Below are 20992 nucleotides of genomic sequence, written 5' to 3'. Positions count from 1 at the left end.
ATGTGACCCGCTCCTTCTGCCCCCCCCCCCCCCCTTTAACCAAGACTTCATTATATCGGGGCTATTACACAGACGCAGCACCATTTATTCCTCACTTTTTCCTCTTTCAGCAGATGATGATGGAATGGGCTTGATCTGCTTAACTGCTTGCAATGGGCTTTGATTATTATTTATATTGAGTCACTGTACTTCGTGGACTTAGACAACAATTTTCCTTGGATACATTGAGGTGATCCAAAAACTTCAGACAGTTTTGCCTCCACTACTATTGTCTCATCTTTTTGCTATTGTCTGCTGTGTACTTAGTTTCACTTCCCTGCTTCTGTTGCTACACACAGAAACACTGTATTATTGTTTGTTTAATCTCAGCGGGCTTTTCTTTCTTTTGTTGAAATATAGACAACTTTACGAATTTGGATGAGTCAAACATCGATGACAACAAGCAGCATGGATCTCCAAGCTTTCCCATTACCGGCCTGTGAGGAGGAACCTCGCTTCTTTTGTCACTAGACAGAAATGAGTGAGCTGCTTGAAGAGTTAACCACATAGTTCCACAGAAGAGAGGAAACAGGATGCATTCCTAAGTATTCAATATGTACCCAACCCTGTGCTTCAACTTCTAAAACCCCCATATGCTATTCCCTGATGTGTATATGCACAGCAGTCTAGAAGATTAGTAGTAGGTAGGGCAGGTTTTCAAAGAACTCAAACAGACCTTAGCTGATGCAAGAAATGCAATACTTGGTTTAGGCTGACTGGCCATAAATGATACAACACTGTAGCATCTGCCACACTATCGTCCGGCTCAACACTGACCTTTACATGTGTCAGGTTTAGGGATATTCAGTAATTAGGTGTGATTATAAACTACAGCACAACAAGAGTTTGCAATTGCATAAGATGAAACTGGTTGGAGATAGTGGCATGATAGTGGCAGGAATTAAAAAAAAAAAAAAGATAGCAGCATGCATCAAACATCACGACTGCGGTTTATTTCTAGATACTTCTGTGCACTAATAACAGCTGAATAGAGTCATAGTAGGTCTTCAGCTTCAGTAGCATCAAAAAGGGTTTATCATTACAATCAAGTTCAACATGTGCCTACAGTACATACCATCTTCCTCCAGTGCAGCAGAGAAGGGTCTATTGAAAATACAGGAAGTATGAGTATGATGTGTGTGCACACGGCTGTGTGTGGGTTGGTGTGGGGGGAGTCACAGACTGTGGTCCAACAGATCACAGAAAACCACAAAAAATAAGAGGGGGGGGGGTTTGCTGTGGTTGGGCCAAACATGGAGCAACATGTCTCGCTATCTCTCAGCCAACATCTCTTCCTCTCCGTGTCCCAAACAACGACACTCGGAGAAGAAAAGCCGAGAATTCGTGAAACCGTGTCATGTGGCTTTTTTTTTTTTTTTTTTTTTTTTTTTCCTTTTTTCTTTTTGTGCTGTCAAATACAGGAGAGGTCGCGTACGTCAAACGGCGGAGTGAAAATTTGGCATCGTGAAATATTGCGTCACTAAAGTTCCTGGTTGTGTCCTGTCACAACAACTAATTCCCTTCCTGTGCTTTGCAGAGCATGCTCAGTGCATGTGCCCTTGTGCCCCTGCAGCTGGCCCCCCCAGAAGCCTGTTTCTATCTGCCTGGCCAGCCCAGCGATGACTCAGCACTGACTGACTACAGAACACGAACACGAACGCGAACACGAACGCGAACACACACACACACACGCGTGCATACATACAGACACACTTCCTCTCAATGAATCCCTCTGGGGGCTCAGTCGTCTCTGTTCCCATGGTTTTCCCTTTCTTTTCATCCTCTCTCCGCTGGTGCGAGGATCTCCAGATGTGTTCGGACTCATGCTTCCTTCGCTTCTACCTCGACTAACAACCTGATGGAGCCACGTTCAAGACCAAAAAAAAAAAAAAAAAAGAAAAAAGCCAACGCAGTTTGGTATCTCACTTCCCCCTTCTTATCCAGAATTTCTAACCTCAACTTGCTGCTTTATTGTTGTATTATTGTTTTACTAGAAAACATTCAACAGAGGTTGAAAAAAAAAAAAAGAGGCAAATTCAAAAGCTCTACTTTGCAAATGGAAAACATTCCTGCACAATACAGTCAAAGCTCCTGTCTTCACTCTTATGTCATCTTCCGACCTCACCTTACTCATCCCTCCCTCCTCGTCCTCATCTTCACCCACAATGCCTTCATTATTCGCTGTGACACACACACACACACACACACACACACACACACGCACGGACGGACGGACACACTGATTGCTTTCTTCGTGTCTCGTGCTTTACAGAAATCTGGCACAGCTTTTTCCTGCAGTGTCAAAACCACGAGCAGCCTGAGAAACTGCTGTCCTGAGCAACTGTGGCTGATGTCGACATCAGGTGCAGGTTTGCTGACAGGAAAACAACAGCAGCTCAACCTAAACCAATGATGCTCTCTTGCATGTCTCCCCTATGAGTGTAATGAGACTGCAGCTTGACCGGCGCTGTTTAAAATAGCATATTAGTAACATACAGTGGCATCTACAACACTAATAATCTGGCTTTACCAGCAGATGTATGTGTCACGCAGGTGCTGGGAAAAAAAAAAGTCTGCCAGTAAAGCAACTGACTGACTTTCAGAGAAATATGTAACAGTCCTTTTATCTGAACCACTGAAGTGAACTGAAGTCCTTTCTTTTCCTCTTTTTAAACAAAAGACTAATTTTCAAGCAAAAACAATTTTGAAACCCTCTCTGGGTCCTATTTCTCAAATGTTAACTCTGTCAAATGAATTGATTTTTGCTTCAGCCAAAAAAAACATATATATCATGAATTGAAAATGTCATATTGGACTCAGGGAACATGTGATGTATTTCACACATTTATGTCATGAATAGTTGAGAAACCAATAAGCAGATTAACCGATAATGGAAATAATTTCCCTGATGTACTATCCAAGAGGTTGTCTCCTCAGAATAATAATAATCAGTACTACTTCAAATTAGGACCAAAAAAATATCAAAAGTGGGTAGCACATCTTGTATTTACCCACATAACTTTGTTTCTCCCAAAACCAGAAACGGAACCAAAGCACAAGGGACAGCCTGCAACAGTTTTTAATCAAGCAGGAAGGAAACAGGATGCGTGAAAAGACACACATGAATTGATCTGGTGAGCATGAGCTAACCCCATGACTTGTGTCAGCTCATAGCTAATTTGTAACACAACATGACACTGACTGAGATGAAGGTGTGATGCCACGGTATGGCAGTTCTGGTAAATGCCAATTTTGACTCCAGTAAACTCATTACCAAGCTGAATCCTTCGGCCACAATGTTCAAGCACATTTTTAAGTTAACACAAAAAGAAAAGCCAAAGGGATGACAATGACTCGAGAGCGAGCAATAAAGTGAAATCTACAAAAAACAAGGCTTAAAACACCACGTAAAGAATTATCAGTGCTGCTGGTGGAAGCTGTGTTGTCGAGAGGCCCTATTTATATCTCCAGAGCTCAGTATCAGCTCTCACACCCCGCTGTGTACTCCCTGTTGTCCCCAGTTGGGGAACAACTCTCTAGACAGCGGGCGCACGCACGCACACACACACACACACACACACACACACACGCCGGTGCAACAGGGGCCACAGGGGCCCACTAAATGACTAGTTGTTTTAGGGCATGAGATGTGGAGCTTGAAATGGTGGTAGAGTCGATTGATTATCAAACAACCAAGAAGGGTTGAAAGGATTCTCTGAGAAATTCAACTGATGAACATCGAGGCAAATTTTTGGCATCGAAGCTTTGTCTCAGTTCATTCGCCGCTTTTAGAGACAAAAACTTATAAAGGTTACACACGAAACCGCGCCAAAAAACAGTCAGTTTGTGACAGTGAGGGCAGTGACATCTCCTTTAACACCCATTTTACATTAAAGTAGTTTGTTTAACTTAAAAAGGTGATCACTCCTGCTGAGTCACTGAGCCTTGTCGGGGAAGTTATCATGCCATTAACTAGGGCTGTTCAGGTGTTTTGGTAAAGCTTCCATACAGTGGAAATGTCTGAACACAGTTTCTCTTTTTATATTTTCTATGTTCTATCTGCGTAGAGCTTGACATTGAAGTACTTTGTTTGCGAAAATGCCCAACATGTGATGGTGGTAGCTTCTTTAATGCCTAAATAAACCTTGCGTTTTTTACTTCTTCAAAAGTCAAGAAACTTATCAGCAGATTGATCAATAATGAACACTGACTGCAGGACAGTGCTGTGTGTGTTCGCTTCCTTGCTATTTTAAGTGTTATCTGATTTATAATGATACGTTTATCAAACAAGACAATCACTGTCAGATTAGGATTGGAAATAATTACCCCGCTCTCCTTCATCTCCTGTGTTCCAATGTGTGCTTTCTGACTAAAACAACTAACACGGTGTTGGCAAGAAGTAGAATCCAGCCTCAAGGAATACAAGCTTTTCCTGCAGAGCTCTGAGATCATAGACACAATCTACATGGTTTCACATATATACTTACAACATGCATGTACTAACGCACGCACAAAAAGACGCTGATGTGTGTGAACAAATCATAGGACAATGTGTTTACGTGTACACCTCCACGTGCAGTGTGGCTGTTCATTAGTATAGAAGTCGGATGTTCACCTAATTGTCATGCTCATTATATAAAATGCAATTTACAGCAGGCCACATCCTTCTGACCTTCACATAGCACTGGCATTATTAACAAGATGAGCCAGATTCAATCTAGAGCTTACGACTCAATTAGTCTGCATGGCATCAAGGGTCTCTTAGACATCAAACACTCCAGCTTTTCCCATAAAAACAAGAGTGGAAAATATATTTGAGTAAAAAAAAAATAAAATAAAATGGGGCAACGTGTGCATCACAAGGACCAGCATGAAAAACAGATTTTGTTTCCACCTTTGAATTTTAATTCTCTGAATCACAGAATGAATCACAGAGGTGGGGGTAAATTTACAAAGCTGAGAGAGTAAGTGTGTGTGGGCATGGGGGTTAAAAAGAGTGAGGGAATCGAACAAGAAAAAAGAGGAGGAGGAGGAGGAGGAGGAGACAGGGAAACATGAGTCACAGGGACGGAGACAAAAAAAAAAAAAAAAAAGGATGAGGGGATAATGAGAAAGTAGACAGGAAGTGATAGAATTGGGAGAGCGGGAGAAAGGTGAGAGGAGAGGACCCGGTGCCAGGTTAGTGGCTGAAGCTCCAGGTGGCAGAGGAACAGAGACCAAAGGATCTCTGCTCTGCCTGGGCAGCAATCAAAGCAACAGGAAGCCCTGCCCTGGCAAGCAGCAACCAGTGTGCAAATGCAAAGATATTGTGCGCACGCACACGTGCATGCACACAATTATAAAATGCACCTTTACATCGGGGATGGAGAGAGAGTATCAACCTCAAGTACAAGAGCTGTTCATTAAAATACAGCCAATGTGACAACTTGTGTGTGCTGAAGTTAATTAAAATGGGAATATCATTGTACACAGCCTATCAAGCAAATCCAGTTTTTTTTTAATGCTGAAAATGTCAACAAGGAGGAGAAAAGTGAAAGTGAAGACTGGCAATTGAAGGTGCAGCTTCAGACTGATGAACTTCTTGTGACATCAGTTTCTGTCCTCTAACCCAACAATGTTTCTGTCTAATTATTTATTTATGAGAAAAAAAGAGCAAAAGGGCAGAAAGTCCTATCGAAGAGGTGGTCAAATTTTAAGCAAGCATTTCTAACGTGGAAGCAAAATAGATTTAAAGGAATAGTGTCACATTTTTGGGCCGTACACGTATTTGCTTTCAGTTCCTTGATGAGAGATCTAAACCACATTCATGTATACACGGTAAATACGAAAATGCAGCCAACGGCTTAGCTTAGCTTGGCATGAAGACAAAAAAAGCAGGATGGAAACGCTAAAGCCAACAAAATCAGCCTCAGATTTCTGCGACCAAGAGGCCAAAACTTAGAAATATTCAGTTTACTAATATGAATGACACAGATGAACAAGAAATGGTGCCATGTGAGGAGCTGGAGTTCACATGGTCCTCCTGCTGCTGAAGATACGACATCAAAACCTGGAGGCGTGTTTAAAACTGGTACCGATTGCATCAAAGTCAGCTAGTCTGTGCCCATCTTTAACTTTCATCAACTCCGACTGCACACGCAGATATGGTGTATTAGCAAAAGAAAAACAGGAATTCTTAGCAAGTCTCACTACAGCTCTGTTATTCGCCTTTTCCACTGTCAACACAACAGCTAACATGAGCAGACAGTGTCCTTTTCATGTTTCATACTTGATCACAGAACAGTGGTATTTCCTGACACCAGCAGATAAGTGTTTTGTTTGTTTGTTGTTGTTTTTTTTAACTCTCTGATCGATCAGCTGCATGAAAAGACAGCTGCGGTCGCAGGGATGGGATCGACTGAGGGCCACTGTTCCTGCTTCTGTGAATTCAGATGTGAAAGAGCTTTGCTAATAAACAGAGCAGAAAGCGCAACGTACACAGCTTACGTAATTGAAGAACATATTGTAAAGAAGGAAGTGGGGGTGAAACATGAGATAACCTTGGCCTTAACTTCCCATAACCTGACTCAGGGTGAAGCAGCAGAGGAGGCTGAGTCGATTTCAAATGTAAACCATCAGATAAATATTTTTGTTCTGCGTGCACAGGGATCACAAAGACAGGCAAGTGTTTATTTGCATCAAGCATCTGCCACAGGCCAAAATATTAATCACTGTGGTTTCATGACAAGGTAAAATAATAATAATAATAATAATAATATAGATGATATAAGAATGACAAAAAGCTGATATATAGTACATCAGCTACGGGGTCGACTTTTAAATCGTGTACATCTGGCTTATTCTGTGTACTATGAAACACATAAAAACAAAAACTAGGAGGCAGTAGCAGCTACGAAAAAGATGAGCACGTTGTTTTTTTTGTAACTTTCAAAGCTTCATTCACTTCTGTTGCTGCAGGACAGGAACCCAACAAATTTCCCTGAAAAAGGCCCATTCTCTGTGATATTTATATTCTTCTGTTTCTTTGTTTGTTTGTTTTTGGTGACAGAGGGGATTTTTTTTTTTTCCCTTTCAGACGGTATTCACCGGATACAAACTTCTGAAATTTCTTAATTGGAGAAAATTTTGACCACTGGTGTAGTTTTCCTTTCAGTTCAAGTGTTCTTGCACTCGAAACCTATATTCCCACAACAACGCAGGCTCCGGCGCAACACAATGCTGCTATTCTTAAGACACACAGAAATAAAGGCCTGCCGCTTTCTGGCCATTTCCTGTGGTCTGGGAACAGAGAGAGGGAGGCAGGTTGGGAAAGTTGCAATGCTTAAAAGGCTGGATCTGCGTTGATAAGGAGGAAATAGCGCAGCTATAGAAAGCATTGTAAGTTTCAAAAGTGGAGAAACAAAAGCCAATGGAAACAATCGTCTGTGTCCACTAAGTCCCAGTAACCTAGTGAAATTCTCACTAACAAGCATCCTTCCAGCCGTCTGCCATCCTACCAATGACTAATAGAAAATGTCTTGTACAGTCTGCAGTCTATCATTATCCTCCAAAGACAGAGCCTAGCATGTCAAGGAAATACTTAAAATATAGGGCTCCCAGAGACATAATGACAGGAAAAAAAAAAAAAGAGAAAGAAATAAAAGAAGAACGACTTTAGGCTTCGGCTGCATGGATGTGATACGTGAGCAGCTGAGACAAGAGAGGAATGAGGTCAGTGGTGACTGTCAGGCATCACAAACACCACAGGCCTCAAACTGCAGCTGACAAACAAGTAAACAAGGAGATCTGTGCTACCAGTTTGAGCATTCATATCAGACAAATGTCACTGATTCATACATGAACAGGAATCCCACACTGTCGTGTGTTGTACCGACTGTAATCTTGGTACCATATCTGAAAACTGTTTCAGGCTGAGTGATACGGACTGACTTGTGTTTCATCCATTCACGAGTTCGCATTTGGTGAAACTGTTCAAGAAAATGTGACCTGAACAGAAACTTAAAATCTGAAATGAATAAAATGTAGCCTTGATTTTACCATGAAAATCACAACATGGTGATAAAAGCAAAGACCTGAAGACAGAATTCTTATTGGACACCTCTGCCGCTTAATTAGACTTTCTACTGCAAATCATTCAATTTGTCTGCAGATAATTTCTGACTACTCTTTTGGTCAGTTTCAAAAAGGAGAGAAAAATACCCATCTCAAAGTTTACTTTTCACACTGGCAAGATGGGGAAAAAAGAAACTGAATACATACACAGAAACTTTTCCCTCCACACAAACTTGCCAAAATAAACACTGGCTAGCAGTGCATAATACACAACATTAAATATCCATACACTGGATAACTTAAGAGTTTAAGTATGTTTCCTAGCTACCAAACCACAAAAAGCTGAACTCGAGTTACTACTAAAACCCTTAAGCACAGGCTTAGTTTCTGAAAAGCTGAAAACAACAATCCATCATTCACAACTCGGCTGAGTCAGGTCAACACAATTCAGCCAATTCAAGCATTCGAGACTCAAATGTTCCAGGCCGACAGAGTACGACAGACATCTCTGTCTGAACTCCACAGGCACTTTATGAATGAGTCATGACTGCTCACGATGTGTTTCTGATTCATTGTAAATTGTTGTACGACGCATGATAATCTTAAAGATGTGCCACACGGGATATTATGTACATATGTGTGCGTGTCCGTACGTATAAGTGCATAACTGTGAGTGGGGTTGTCGGAGCGGGGGCGGCAGGAGATAATTGACTCCTTCAGTAACTCTGATCGGCTGTGAATCATCTGCAGGCATCTGACTTCCTGGAAGGCTAATTCAAGTCATAAACTTTTCCACATTGGGACTCATAAGGAGCCAACTGAGTTTTAGCATCAGCACTTACAAAATACCTCTTCCTGACACACCATCACCTCCCAAGAATCCTCCTCTGAGACTTTTTGGGGGGGTTTTTTGTGTTGTTTGTTTGTTTGTTTGTTTGTTTGCAGTGATAGCAAACTCTGTACACATGCTTGCCTGGGAATAACCTGATGTGACATGGTGTATTTTTGCATGAGATGTGTTCCTAGTTTTACTTCAACTTAAACAGAAGTCCAATTTCCTCTAAACACACCCGCAACAACAAACACACAAAAGGAGATTTCTAGTAAATATGTCTGTTTTGGCCTGCAATTATACATAACTTTTGTTTTTAATCACAGAAAAAAGGCACTCATACTATCTTAGAAAACACAACATGGTCTTTAGTTTACTTCATTTGTTCAAGCAATGTAAAGATTTTTGATGTTTGATAAAGAAAAGAACCTGAACATTTTTGGAGAACTTACTTGATTAAAACGTCTAAAAGAATGAATCCATAATTAGAAAAAGTGACTTCAAAACTAATCCAGTGATTGACTGGCTTGTCAAACTATACTGTATGTATTCCATCATGAAAGCTGGAGACACTTTTCGTGACCGAGAAGCAAACTTTTGATAATTCTTGAACACTTCCTACATTCTGCTTGTGTGTGTACACACACACACACACACACACACACACACACACACACACACGTATAAAACCTAGAAGCCCACATGTTTTAAATCACATCCTCATACTGCAGCTAGATCGGGCCTGTAATCAACATTTTTCCAACAACTAGAACAGCGAGCATCGGGGTAAACACGTGCAGACACACACAGTCTCTAATTATTGCTGTACTGGAAAAAGAGCGGGGAAAAAAAAAAAAAAAAACAACACACACACACACACACACACACACACAGGCATCCATGTATATGTGCCCCCCCACCGCCCGCCAAACACAGAAACATTTGAATGCCTTGTGTGTGTGTTTAACTCGAAGATTTTGAGCTTAGCTGTTTGGGTGGTCAACACTGCTGCATAACGTGTGTGTTATGATGTAGAAGGTCCCCATTGTTGCCAGAAACAAGCTTTCTTTTTCTGCCTTAATTTGTCTCTTCCGTCTCTCTCTGTCCTCCTTTAGCAGATTCCTGCTCCTGCCTGCTTGCCAAGTTATCTCCCATGGCTCCTCTCTTCCTCCTCTTTTCGCTGCCGCCACCCCCCCACGCCCCCCCCCCACACACACACACGCCCACCAGCACCACCCCAGAGGGCCGCTGTGGGTCAGACCTCTCTCGTGGTCTCATCAGTAGATTTCTTAGAAACCCTGGGGGAAGTTGAAAAGCTGGGCGTCTGATAACATCTGAGTTTAAGACATGAAACCATGGCATTGTTTGAGCCAAGGCATCCACATCAAATGTGCGCATCCCTTAGGAAAAAAATAAAAAAATAAAAAACTGGAAGAATTATGAGTGAAGGTCTGAATACCAAGAAACTGTTGTCTCTTTCCTTCAACTACCGTGACAATACCAGGGTAGGTAGTAAAATCCCCCAACCAACTACTCGTGTCACGATGTAAATGTAAATAAATGTTTTCAGTCAATTAGTCATTGTTGCCATAAATTTTGAGTTTTACTGGAGCCGTGTTAGGCTGTGTATGGGACATTTATGCAGGCAGAACAGAAGCTCTCTTGTCTATACCACTCTGTGCAAAAGAGAAGTAGAGACAGCACCAAAATATCTAACTGTCAGACACCAAGGAAGTGTGTAGGGAAGTAAAAATATTTCTGAAATTCATCAGAAACACTTGTGATTATATAGGGGCAATTAAGCGTGTGGAACTGCACTGAACCCTCAAATTATAGTAAAGCCTAAGTCTGGGGTTAAGTCTGTCCGCCCTGGAAAACATAAAGTACAGTTCAGCTGGCGTTGCTTCATCACCCTCGAGGCATGTTTTTCTGTCTTTTGTGTTTTAATGACTCCAAGTGTGAAACTGTTAGAGCTGAACGCCTGAACCAGTCGAGACCGCCAGCCTCAGCGTGCGACATTACTGCTAATACGTACACACTGAAAGCGTTTTCTTACATCTATCATTTATAAAAGGTGCTGACCTAATATAGATCTTTTTATTTTGACAATATGGTGATGCTACAAACAGTTTAATTAGATTTTGCTGTATGGTTTATGCTATGGCGGCTATGCCCCTAATATAGCCAAGCCTATTTAGGCCTTTGCTGACAATTTTGCGGTCCTGATTTCTCAGGTGTTTCACTAGCTGGGTTGGGCACGAAACATTCATTACTGCATGGTTTTATTTTAATAAACAGAGATTAATCATGGAATAAAATAAAATAATTGTCACACTCATTGATTGTGAAAATCATTATCAGCTGCAGCTGTACACTGGAGTGTTTGAAATTTGCTTAATTAGCAAGTAAAAGGCATCAAAATATATCAAAAGTCAATTTACACTTTACTTAAGCGTATTATATTATTAAACATCATATAATTGGATTACCATTACTGATACATTCATGTCTAGGCAGCATTCCAAGCTGCTTAAAGTGGGGATACTAGACTCATCTATAGCAAAGCATCATTATGATTGCTGTTTTATGTTGTCTCTGTCTCTCAATATAAATAAAACATTTAGTAACTTTCCACCACTGGAAAAGGATTTTATTAATATCTGCCATCCCTGTTAACTGCTCGGCCACTATTTTCGGCAAAACATTTAGGGCAGCCACTACAACTACACACCTGAAGCCTCAGAGTCACACACAGGTCAACTCTCTCTGTAACACACGTACACCAAAATTACTGTTTTGATTTACTGCTACAAAACAATGGATTGTGAAACCAGCTGGTTGCTCCCTGATTGTTCTTGTTCTCCATCCAATACACATCAGGGTAGACTACTGACCTGAGCACGTACACTAATGTCACTGTGTCAAATGACATTTACAAAAAAATTTAAAGTCCCAGAAATTCACACACACACTCGTGTACATCATTTGTGCCCACTATCCTCACAGATGTGTCAACCCCAACCGTACATCTATGCTTCATTATTTCCTCTGGCTGGATTTGTGTCTTCTCTAGAGCTCAATCAATTAGTGGACAGAAACGCAGCAGCAACTATCTCATTGCTAATTGACTGTGTGCAGTTTTTTCCAAGCAAAAAAGAAAAACCCGAGCAGTAAAAAAATCACCATGATCGGGCTGACATTGTTAACTTGAAAAATGGGCCAATTTCACCATTTTCTGACATTTTGCACACTTTCAAATCAACTCATTAGCGAAATAAGCAGCTGCAAGATGCATTTCTGATGAATATAATCCAAGTTTGCTGGAGCTACTCTGTGTGCAAAAATAAATAAATAAACTGATTTGATCACACACACAACTTTACAATAAATGAGCTCCATATTGCTTAAACAACAACATCAACGACAACAAAATAGGTGATTCTATGGTGCTGCACATTTCTAATAAATATATCCAACACAGCACAGTGAAGCTGTGGTTAGTGAGGCCCCTGCAGGTCAGGGAGGGGGGGGGGTGCATGTGCAATGATCCACTTTGCTTTGCAATATATATTTTTTTTACTTAGTATAAATGCTTTCTTTCTTTTGGGCCCTTCAGCATGCAGCACCGGCTCCAACCCGACCAGAGACAGAAGCCCTTTAAATTTCACACGACCTTTTTTTTTTTCCTTCCTCCTCCAACGATTGTTAGTGAAGAAAAACGTGCAAAATTTTGGACGGAAGCTTTGAGTCACATTTCAGCTGCTGCTGTTTTCCCTTTTTTTTTTTTTTTTGCCCCCCTTTCTTCTTCTTGCAATAATCCCCCATGTGTGTATCATGAGTTCAGTGATGTTAGACGCTCTTTGAAACAGGAAAGTTATAATAACAATCATAATAATAATAACAATCATAATAATAATGACAAAAAAAAAAAAAAAGCTGACAGGAGCTCAGTGCTCACAACATACTCACGTTCTCCGTTATCTCGGACGGGCACCCACCGCAGCACGACAACTAACCAACAAGTTGGACTTCGCATAACGGAAATGTGTCGAGAAGCGTCTAAAAAAGTAAGTGAAAGGGCCGCCTGAGAGGAGCAGCGCTCAGCGGGCATCGGACGGAGGAGAAGGCTGCACGCTGAACAACAAAACGAAGAAGAAGAAGAAGAAGAAGAAGAAGAAGGAGGAGGAGGAGGAGGAGGAGGAGAAGAAGAAGAAGAAAGAGCAGCCTGTCGCTTTCTATCGCATCGTGCGTGCGAGCGGCGCTGCCTTCGCGCACACGGAGGGGGAAAAAAAACGAGGAGAGAAAACTTTGAGCCACGAAGTTGACGCGGAAAAAGTGGCGACTCCTCATTTCCGCTGTCAAAAAAAAAAAAAAAAAAGTGCGGCGGGTCCGGCGATGTTAAGCTAGAGGACGTTCAATATGGCGATTTCCGGTCCATCTTCTTTTTTTTCTTTTTTTTTTTCAAAATAAAAGAGTTGACCCCTCCTGAGGGGGCCAGGTTGATGTTACAGCAGACTGGTTGGACTCTAAAAGCAGCAAAAGGCTTGCAAAGATTTAGAAATAATCAACTTCATGCAAAAGATACGTAACTCAACTGCCAATTGCGTTGGAGAGAGTCTTGTATGTTTATTTCTATATTATAGTTATCTCTGTGTACTATATTCTTTCTGTCATATGTTCATGCTGCTGTGACCTATAAATGTCCCCACTGAGGGACAAACAAAAATTATCTTATCTTGAATTAAGATGCAAGATACAGACGAGGCTCTTCCTGTAATACAATCAGCAATTATTTTCATTATCCTTTTACATCTTCCAATTTCTTTTTGGATTTAATTGATAAATAGTCTTGATCTGCACCATTAGCTGTTGCAGCTATAGCTAAGTGTAGTTATTTGAAAATCCTTGGAAATGAAGTTGAGTAGAGGAATAAAGTAGCATACAATAAAGAATACCCAAATAAAATACAACAGGTATAACAAGTGCATGACTTGAATAAATATACCGTACGACCACTTTCAATTGAAACTCACACTTGAACACAAATTTGTTGATATTACTTGTTTTATTGGTGTTATTATGAAAGCTCAAGGAATCTTGCTGAATATTAATTGAATATTTTGACAGTGTAGTATTGCAGTTTTATGTATCTGCAGACTGAACATATTGTCCATCTCTGAGAAGTAATTTAGCTCTTCTTGTTTTAAATACAACTGTGCCTCATTGTGACCAATGCAGTTAATTTATGCGTGCACATGTGCTACTTATCAAACATTAAATGTTTCAAGATCACGAAATGGTTCACTGATGTTACAGAACATTTATGTGTTTTATTCTGACTTCCCGTTATACAGATGTTGGTCTTTTTGTCAATGCCCTGTGGACTGAGTTTTAAATTATTACTTCTTTGCAAGTTCCCAACTCCTTGCCCAGATTTTTGTTGGTTTCAAAGCTGATGTTCATTCAACATGTACCATTTAGCAAAATATCTCACTTTTAATATAAAACTAATTATACTGCAGCTGTGAAATACGACTGATCTACCATTTAAGTACGCTAATAAAGTTTCACCTCTATGTAACACTGACAACTTTCATGCATTCTTATGTTGAAGTTACCAAACGGGAAGTCTGGTGTTGTCACCATAGTGACCTAAACTGTGAGCAATCCAGTTATAAATGCTGCATTTATTTATTTATGATCACAAGCACAAATAACTAGGCAACAGAAAAACAGAGGGTGAAAAAACACAGGCAGAAGTAATGCAAGCTTGGGGTCAATAGGTGGAGAAAGAGCTGTTAGTCTCAAATTCACAAAGTTAGAGAAAGGTGGTCATGAAGTAAGACGTGTGATAAGTAGCAGTTAAATATATAATATAGGCCTATTTAATCATCATGATAACAGTATGTCCTAAAACATCACCAAAGAGATTAGTACAGTGCATGAATAAGTAACGTTGTGAAGGTTTGATCTGTACTAATACTGGTATAGTGTACAAGAAAAGAATAGCAACAATGAAAACATTTGATTGGTCGTAGTATTTCAAAGAAAACTTATTTCATAAATATATTTGGAATCTGGAAGAGAAGTGCATTGGTGATATGATAATGGAACAAAATCGTTTTAGAATCTATAATTTAGCAAATCGCATAGAGCAAAACCTTAGAAAATTAAATTTTTTTTAAAATAATGTAGTAATGAAAGCACAGGCTATATGCAAGCGTTAGTCTCTGGACAATTTCATTCAACTGTCCCCCAAGACATGAACCAGCTATTGATTTCGCTCATGTCAAGGGGTTAAGACTGCTGCCTTAAAATTGTTGCACAGTGACACCTACTGAGAGACTGTATGAACATCAGTGAGAATGCATGTGGTTTCCCAGGCCGAGTGTGAAATGAGATGATCAACGCCCAAACCAGCCGTACTAACTCGTAAAAACTGTCTGTCTACTAATTGACGTTATGAAAAATAAAGGCAACTGTGACCACGGAAAAAAAAAAACTGTTCACCACACAAAAAGATGTTAACAGTTTATTGAGCAGTTTATATCAAGCAATCTTTCGGGGTACCGTATCAGAGCAATGTGTTAAATCTTTTGGATTATTCAATATAATACTCACTTACATTAACATTGAAAAAACTAATCGGTTAATGTGCATTTAGGTTGCATTCCTCATTTGGCACTCAAGAATAAGGACTGACACCACTGTCCATTTTCTGGTTACTTTCATACATTCACAAATTATTTCAAATATTATTGTTGAACAACGGAGTACTGGCATATATAACTATAGCTACAGACTTGTGGAACTGATGAATTTGGCATCCAATACAACCATTCAGTCATGTTAAGCAACACATGTCAAAAGAATGCCGCCTTGATATTATGGTTTCCCAAAAAAAAAAAAAAAAAATAGTGCAGTCCACATTGTACCATTTGCTTCCCACATTGTCGTTTTTGCACAAGCCAAGTGTATAACAGTTATGACAGTGCTGTGCATTGATGCAGACTGAAGGATCTGAGTCATTGTCAAGAAGTAATTGCACATAGATAAGCCTTTGGCAAATAAAAAAAAAAAAAAAAGAAAAAGCAAATAATGGTAGGAGAAGAGTAGTGTGAGAGAAGAGAAGTGGAGTAGAGTAAAAAGTCAAGCACTCCCATCATTGTGGTTCAAAAGATTGTATAAGGCACATATAAAAAAATGTAAACGGAAATGAGACTGGATATATAAATGCTGTATGAGGAATCATTTTAAAGGCCCGTTTTGCAGACTGCTGGTGTTAATTTCCAACATGGAATATTTAATATTTGTATACAAACCAAGAGGTTAGATGTTCACATACAGTCTAGGCCTCTAACCGCTCCACTCATTCAGTGACATTCAAGCAAAAACACCAAACAAAGCCGACATTTGCATAAAATTAAGACGAGTTGATTGTACAACATGGAATTATCAGAGAATTATGAAGACAAGTTTTAAGTCCTGTAAGTTCAAGGATAAAAAGAGTCAGAAGGGAGCTCACTGACTCTTATGAAACAGCATCATCTGGCCGCTGGCTGACAAGAGCTAAAAATACCAGGGTGTGTTGCTCCAAGCTAAACATCCAGCTCCCACCATGGTCCCCAGTGACTGTCGCGAGGATGTTCTGACATTAGCAACCACAAGGCCTCTGGGCCAGATATGCCCTGGTGGGAGTATGGAGGAGAATCTGGACAAGCTTTCCCCAACACCCCTTCTTACTTCAAAACCACACTCCTTTCTCTATATGTTAAAATGAGCTATGTGTTAAGTTGGTTCAAGTTGCAGGAAAGTCAAAACCATGAATTTGGATGAAAATTGTTCTGGTGTCCGAGGCATTAGATCGTGACAATATCAGCAACTGTTTGGCTGTTTCTCTGCCGATTCCTCACTTTAAATTTATCATCTTTTTTTTCCTCAGACATCACGGAGGGATCTTGCCCCATGGTCAGCATATCACTGCAGAAACATGTGGCTTTTTGATTTGTTTTGTGCAGGGACATTTGATAGTTGTTAAAGTTGATTTTCTGCCTTCATACAGAGACATTTCCAAAGGATTTGCTCAACAATTTGCATGTGTAACTCAAGAAGAACTAAGGGTCCTAGTGTTTTTAAGTAAACTACATAAATCTATTGCACAAGTATATTTAAAAGTGAGAAGAGAAGAGTATTGACAATACAATAATAAAATAGAATAGTTATCCTCTCCAAGGGAAAGCTCTGTGCATCTTGTTAGAAAAACCAATTATTGTAAATATTGAACATGTTTAACTCTCCTTGGAAAATCACTCTGGTAAAAACCTTCGGAATTTTTTTTTTCCCCCACTTTATCGGATTGTACAATGAAGTGTTATTCTTTAAGACCCATTGACTCACCTGTGCCAGACAAGATTTTGAATCAATCTCTAAAAAAAAATTTTTTTTTTGTCTTCTTTTCAGCTGGTGATTTAGACTGCAATTAAGTAACAGCTCTCTCTACTCTCGATTGCATTCAGAAAGCTGTAAAGAATTTAAGAATGTTTAGCAAGGAATGATGGAGTCAAGGGAAAAAAAAATGATTCACTGGCTAGCCAGCCACTGCACTCTCAGTTCTTCCACCTCTCTGCCGTACCAGTCATGGAGTTTAGAGAAACATCCAGTGCCAGGCGAGACGGGGCTTTCCAGAGACGCTCCTCTTCTCCGGGGAGGCACCGGTGGAGCCCTCACCCCATCAGCCACATAACTATTCCGAGAGTCTGCACAGCCTTCCCAGGCCACAGAGGAGGGCCCTCCATCCACAAAGCCGTTAGCCAACGCAACTGGTGGTTTACTCCATGCGACTCCGTTCTCCCTGGAACCCCCGCTGATGACGTGGATCTCATCCTGGAGGCTCTTTTGAGCAGAGAGGACTGACATGGGAGCGGCACTTGAAGATGTAGATGACACAGAGGATACAGATGATGAGGAAGAGGATGCACCAGACCTAGAGCGGGGTGCCTGGTTTCGCCTGGAGGACTTGGGCCTGCCCTGTAAGCCTCCAGCTCCAGTCCCGACACAGCTGGCTCCTGAAACCTCCTGGATCTCCTCCAGCTGCCTCTCCAGCTCCTTCACCACCAGCCTCATGTAGTCAAAGCTGGCCCTGGACAGCGCTTTCACCCACGACTCCATGGCTGCTTGGCTTTCAGCCGCCATTTTGTACACCCTTGCTTTTGCACAGTCAAACTTGATGGCGAAGGCAAACTCCTCGGCTGACTCGCACAGCTCCACGGTGCATCCCTCCAGGACGATGACGCCGATGGGCTCCCGGCTGTCACGCTCCTCGAAGTAGAAGAGCATGTTGCCCTTCAGGACAAACCAGCGCCGGTGATAGGCCGTGTTGCGCTCGCCCTTTTTGAACAGGAAGCCTGTCTTGTCTGGCGGTGAGTCACAGGTGGCATAATGAGCCACACTGCGTTCGTTCAGCTTCATCTTCTTCGCTTCTCCTTTTCCTCAGACGATCCCTAATTACCTAGATAACATTGCAAAGACAGAGATCACCCAAGGTTAAGTCGATTCTTTCCAGCAAAGCACTGCACGGACTGGCTTGCTTATTAGACAGTCTCCTTTAAGTCTTATTCATCAGTGGCTGCTGAAAACAAAACGGGCTGACTATTTGCATGTACCAATTGATGTGCATTGACATGATAATAGAGCAATATTATAAAAAAATGCATTTTCACTTTAAAGGAGGTTGGAGAGCGGGGTCAGCCAGGAGAAAAAAGGAGAGAGGATTCATTAGGTGCTTGCAACCAGACTCCAACCCCGACTGAGCCAACCTGGTGGTGTGAATACCTGCTCTTTTATTTCATTTGTCATGACACAGAACTAATGTGGAGGCACAATCTCAGACACTTTGTTGCCAAATAAATATAAAATCCCAGGCAGACTTGACCTGACGCAATTTGTAGGCCACGTTAAAAAGGTTGACCTCAACAACGGTGACAAGTTGTTGGGTAATGTGCTCAGTAATCACATGCTCAATTGTAAAACCAGGACTCAGCTTCCACCATATTTATCCTATAAACCTGTTCGTGCTGCTGTCTGGACTCAACTTCTCCAGTTTTTAATACTTACGTGTTTTTCTCATATCCAGTTGTCCTCCCTTCACATCTGGACGGAGGTCCCCATCGTCTGTGTTGTCCAGTCTGTAGGAGGGTGTGTGTGTGGGGTGGGGGGACACACGCACAGACACACACACAGAGACAATTAATCCCAACAAAACTGCCACTGAAACTGCTGACGATGATTAGCTCGGTTCGGACAGCACACACTGACGGCGGACTCGGTTTCTTTTGAATCGTGGTTAGGACGGATGATTCAGCTCGGTCACACGATTTTGACACATCAGCACTAATGTGAGTTTTGGGCTACACACAAAAAAAAAAACACGTCCGGCTAACACACACACACACACACACACACACTAAACAAACATCCGTGTCAACGCAGTTAGCCACTCCGCTGAATATAAATGTGGACCAACCGTCGGGTGGAGCTGAATTACGCCGACATTTAGCCGGGACCCGCCTCTCCCCGTCGGCTGCACACCTCCCTGCGCTGTGTCTATCTGTCTGTCTGCCTGCCTGTCTGTCTGTCTGTCTGTCTGTTTCTACTTCGGGCTTTCTCCGTTTTTCTTTTTTTTTTTTTTTTTGTTTGTTTTGTGTTAAGTTTTTTTTTTCTTGCTTGCTTTCCTCCGCCGCTTTTATTTCCCGTCACGTGACCGACGGAGGACGGAGAGGGCACATGTTGTGCTGTACGCGGTGAGCCTGGGCGGGAGGGGTCTCCGGCTCAGCCTCGCCGCCGTCCCGGCCGACGACGTGGGGATGAGTGGGAGAGTAAAACGAGCGCACCCCGTCCTTGCCCTTGGAAATGCGGCTTGAGGGCAGAGATGGTGTTTGGCTGCTGCTGCTGATGGATGGATGAATGAATGAATGGATGATTGGATGGATCCTTCACAAATACTTTCTTTGGGGTTTAGACTCTCTGGGTTACATGGATCTGGATCCCAGATCCATCTGGATCAAATGTGGACCAGTTGGAGAGAATCACAATACAGTCAATACAATAAATGTTTCACTAATATGAAACTTGATAGTGTGGTTTGGTTAGCAGTAAAAAAAGAAAACACTTTATAATGATATTTTTTGAACTTTCACACATTTGATGTGATCCAGTCTATATAAAGTGGGTTCTTTTTTAATCTAGCCTTGACCAAAAAAGATAAGATCTTTCTCTATGCAGTTTTAAAAGTCTGACAATGGCAGACTAAACAAATTTGTAAAAGTTAAAGCTATTACCTAAATTTTGACATCCATTCAGCATTTGTTCTTTAACCTTTATTGATTTTCTTTATCCACTCCTGCACTGACATTTTTTTTCCTCAAGTGACCTAATATTTGTAGAGCTGAAAGGATAAACTGACTAGTCGACTGACAGAAAATTATATTTACACCCATTTTGATATTCTTCTGTCATTCTTTGGTTCCAGCCTCGTCTCAAATCAACTGATAAGTCAGTCATAATAATACGTGTGAATACTTTGATGTGAAATTAGTCAATTACAGGTCCTGCATACACAAATGTACTGACTGAACAAAAGATCGGGCTGTAACATTTAGGCAACTACATTCCTGTTGGTACGACTGGGATTTGTTCTTCAGCCAGGTGAAACACAGAGCACACTCAGACATAAGACACACTGAAATGCAGAAATAAAGTGCGGTGGTATGTGCGTCATCATATATTTGTCCATCTTCACATTAAACTGGAACTATTGTTGTAAAAACAATGAGCAGCTAATGTGGTTCCTTCATGGCAGGAGGATTTAAGCTTCTTCCTTCCATGTCCTGCACAAGGAAATATGTAAGTCAATTAGCTCTTTGTCCAAACAATCTATTCATTACCTTACCAGTATACAGCAATTTTAGCGTAACTGCACTTTGGCAAAATTGCACCTCTGACTTGTAAGCATTTGAAAACTAGCTTCTCACATGCTACAAAGGGCTGCACAATACAACCATAGTCCTGTTA

The 20992-nt window shown here is 41.2% G+C and overlaps 2 protein-coding genes across 8 annotated transcripts in view; both read right to left on the bottom strand.

Annotated features, from left to right (window-relative positions):
• Window positions 1-13268, bottom strand: part of sh2b3 (SH2B adaptor protein 3) — a 46981-nt gene extending 33713 nt beyond the window's left edge. For 2 of the 6 annotated variants that reach the window (XM_029511693.1, XM_029511692.1), the window contains exon 1: window positions 12893-13267. The gene's annotated coding sequence lies outside the window, so the exon portion shown is untranslated. Of the gene's footprint in view, window positions 1-1114; window positions 1690-1744; window positions 1865-12888 lie in introns of those variants that run through there. The other 4 variants (XM_029511694.1, XM_029511696.1, XM_029511697.1 and 1 more) reach the window with 4 other exon arrangements.
• Window positions 13269-15457: 2189 nt separating this feature from the next.
• LOC115049055 (sesquipedalian-1) lies at window positions 15458-19586 on the bottom strand. Of its 2 annotated transcripts, XM_029511001.1 has the most exons (3): window positions 19446-19586; window positions 19037-19107; window positions 15458-18431 (listed from the first exon to the last, which is right to left on the bottom strand). In XM_029511001.1, exon 3 carries the CDS (start codon window positions 18389-18391, stop codon window positions 17504-17506), a length of 888 nt encoding a protein of 295 aa, XP_029366861.1. In that variant the 5' UTR covers window positions 18392-18431; window positions 19037-19107; window positions 19446-19586; the 3' UTR covers window positions 15458-17503. The 2 variants fall into 2 exon arrangements, with proteins under 2 accessions (XP_029366861.1, XP_029366860.1); XM_029511000.1 differs by lacking the exon at window positions 19446-19586 and having other exon boundaries at window positions 19037-19409.
• Between the last annotated feature and the right edge of the window lie 1406 nt (window positions 19587-20992).

This window comes from Echeneis naucrates, chromosome 9 (genome assembly GCF_900963305.1).
Source record: "Echeneis naucrates chromosome 9, fEcheNa1.1, whole genome shotgun sequence".
Classification (NCBI taxonomy): Eukaryota; Metazoa; Chordata; class Actinopteri; order Carangiformes; family Echeneidae; genus Echeneis; species Echeneis naucrates.
Note: the sequence above shows the minus strand (reverse complement) of the source record. Positions and strands in the feature narration are given on the sequence as shown.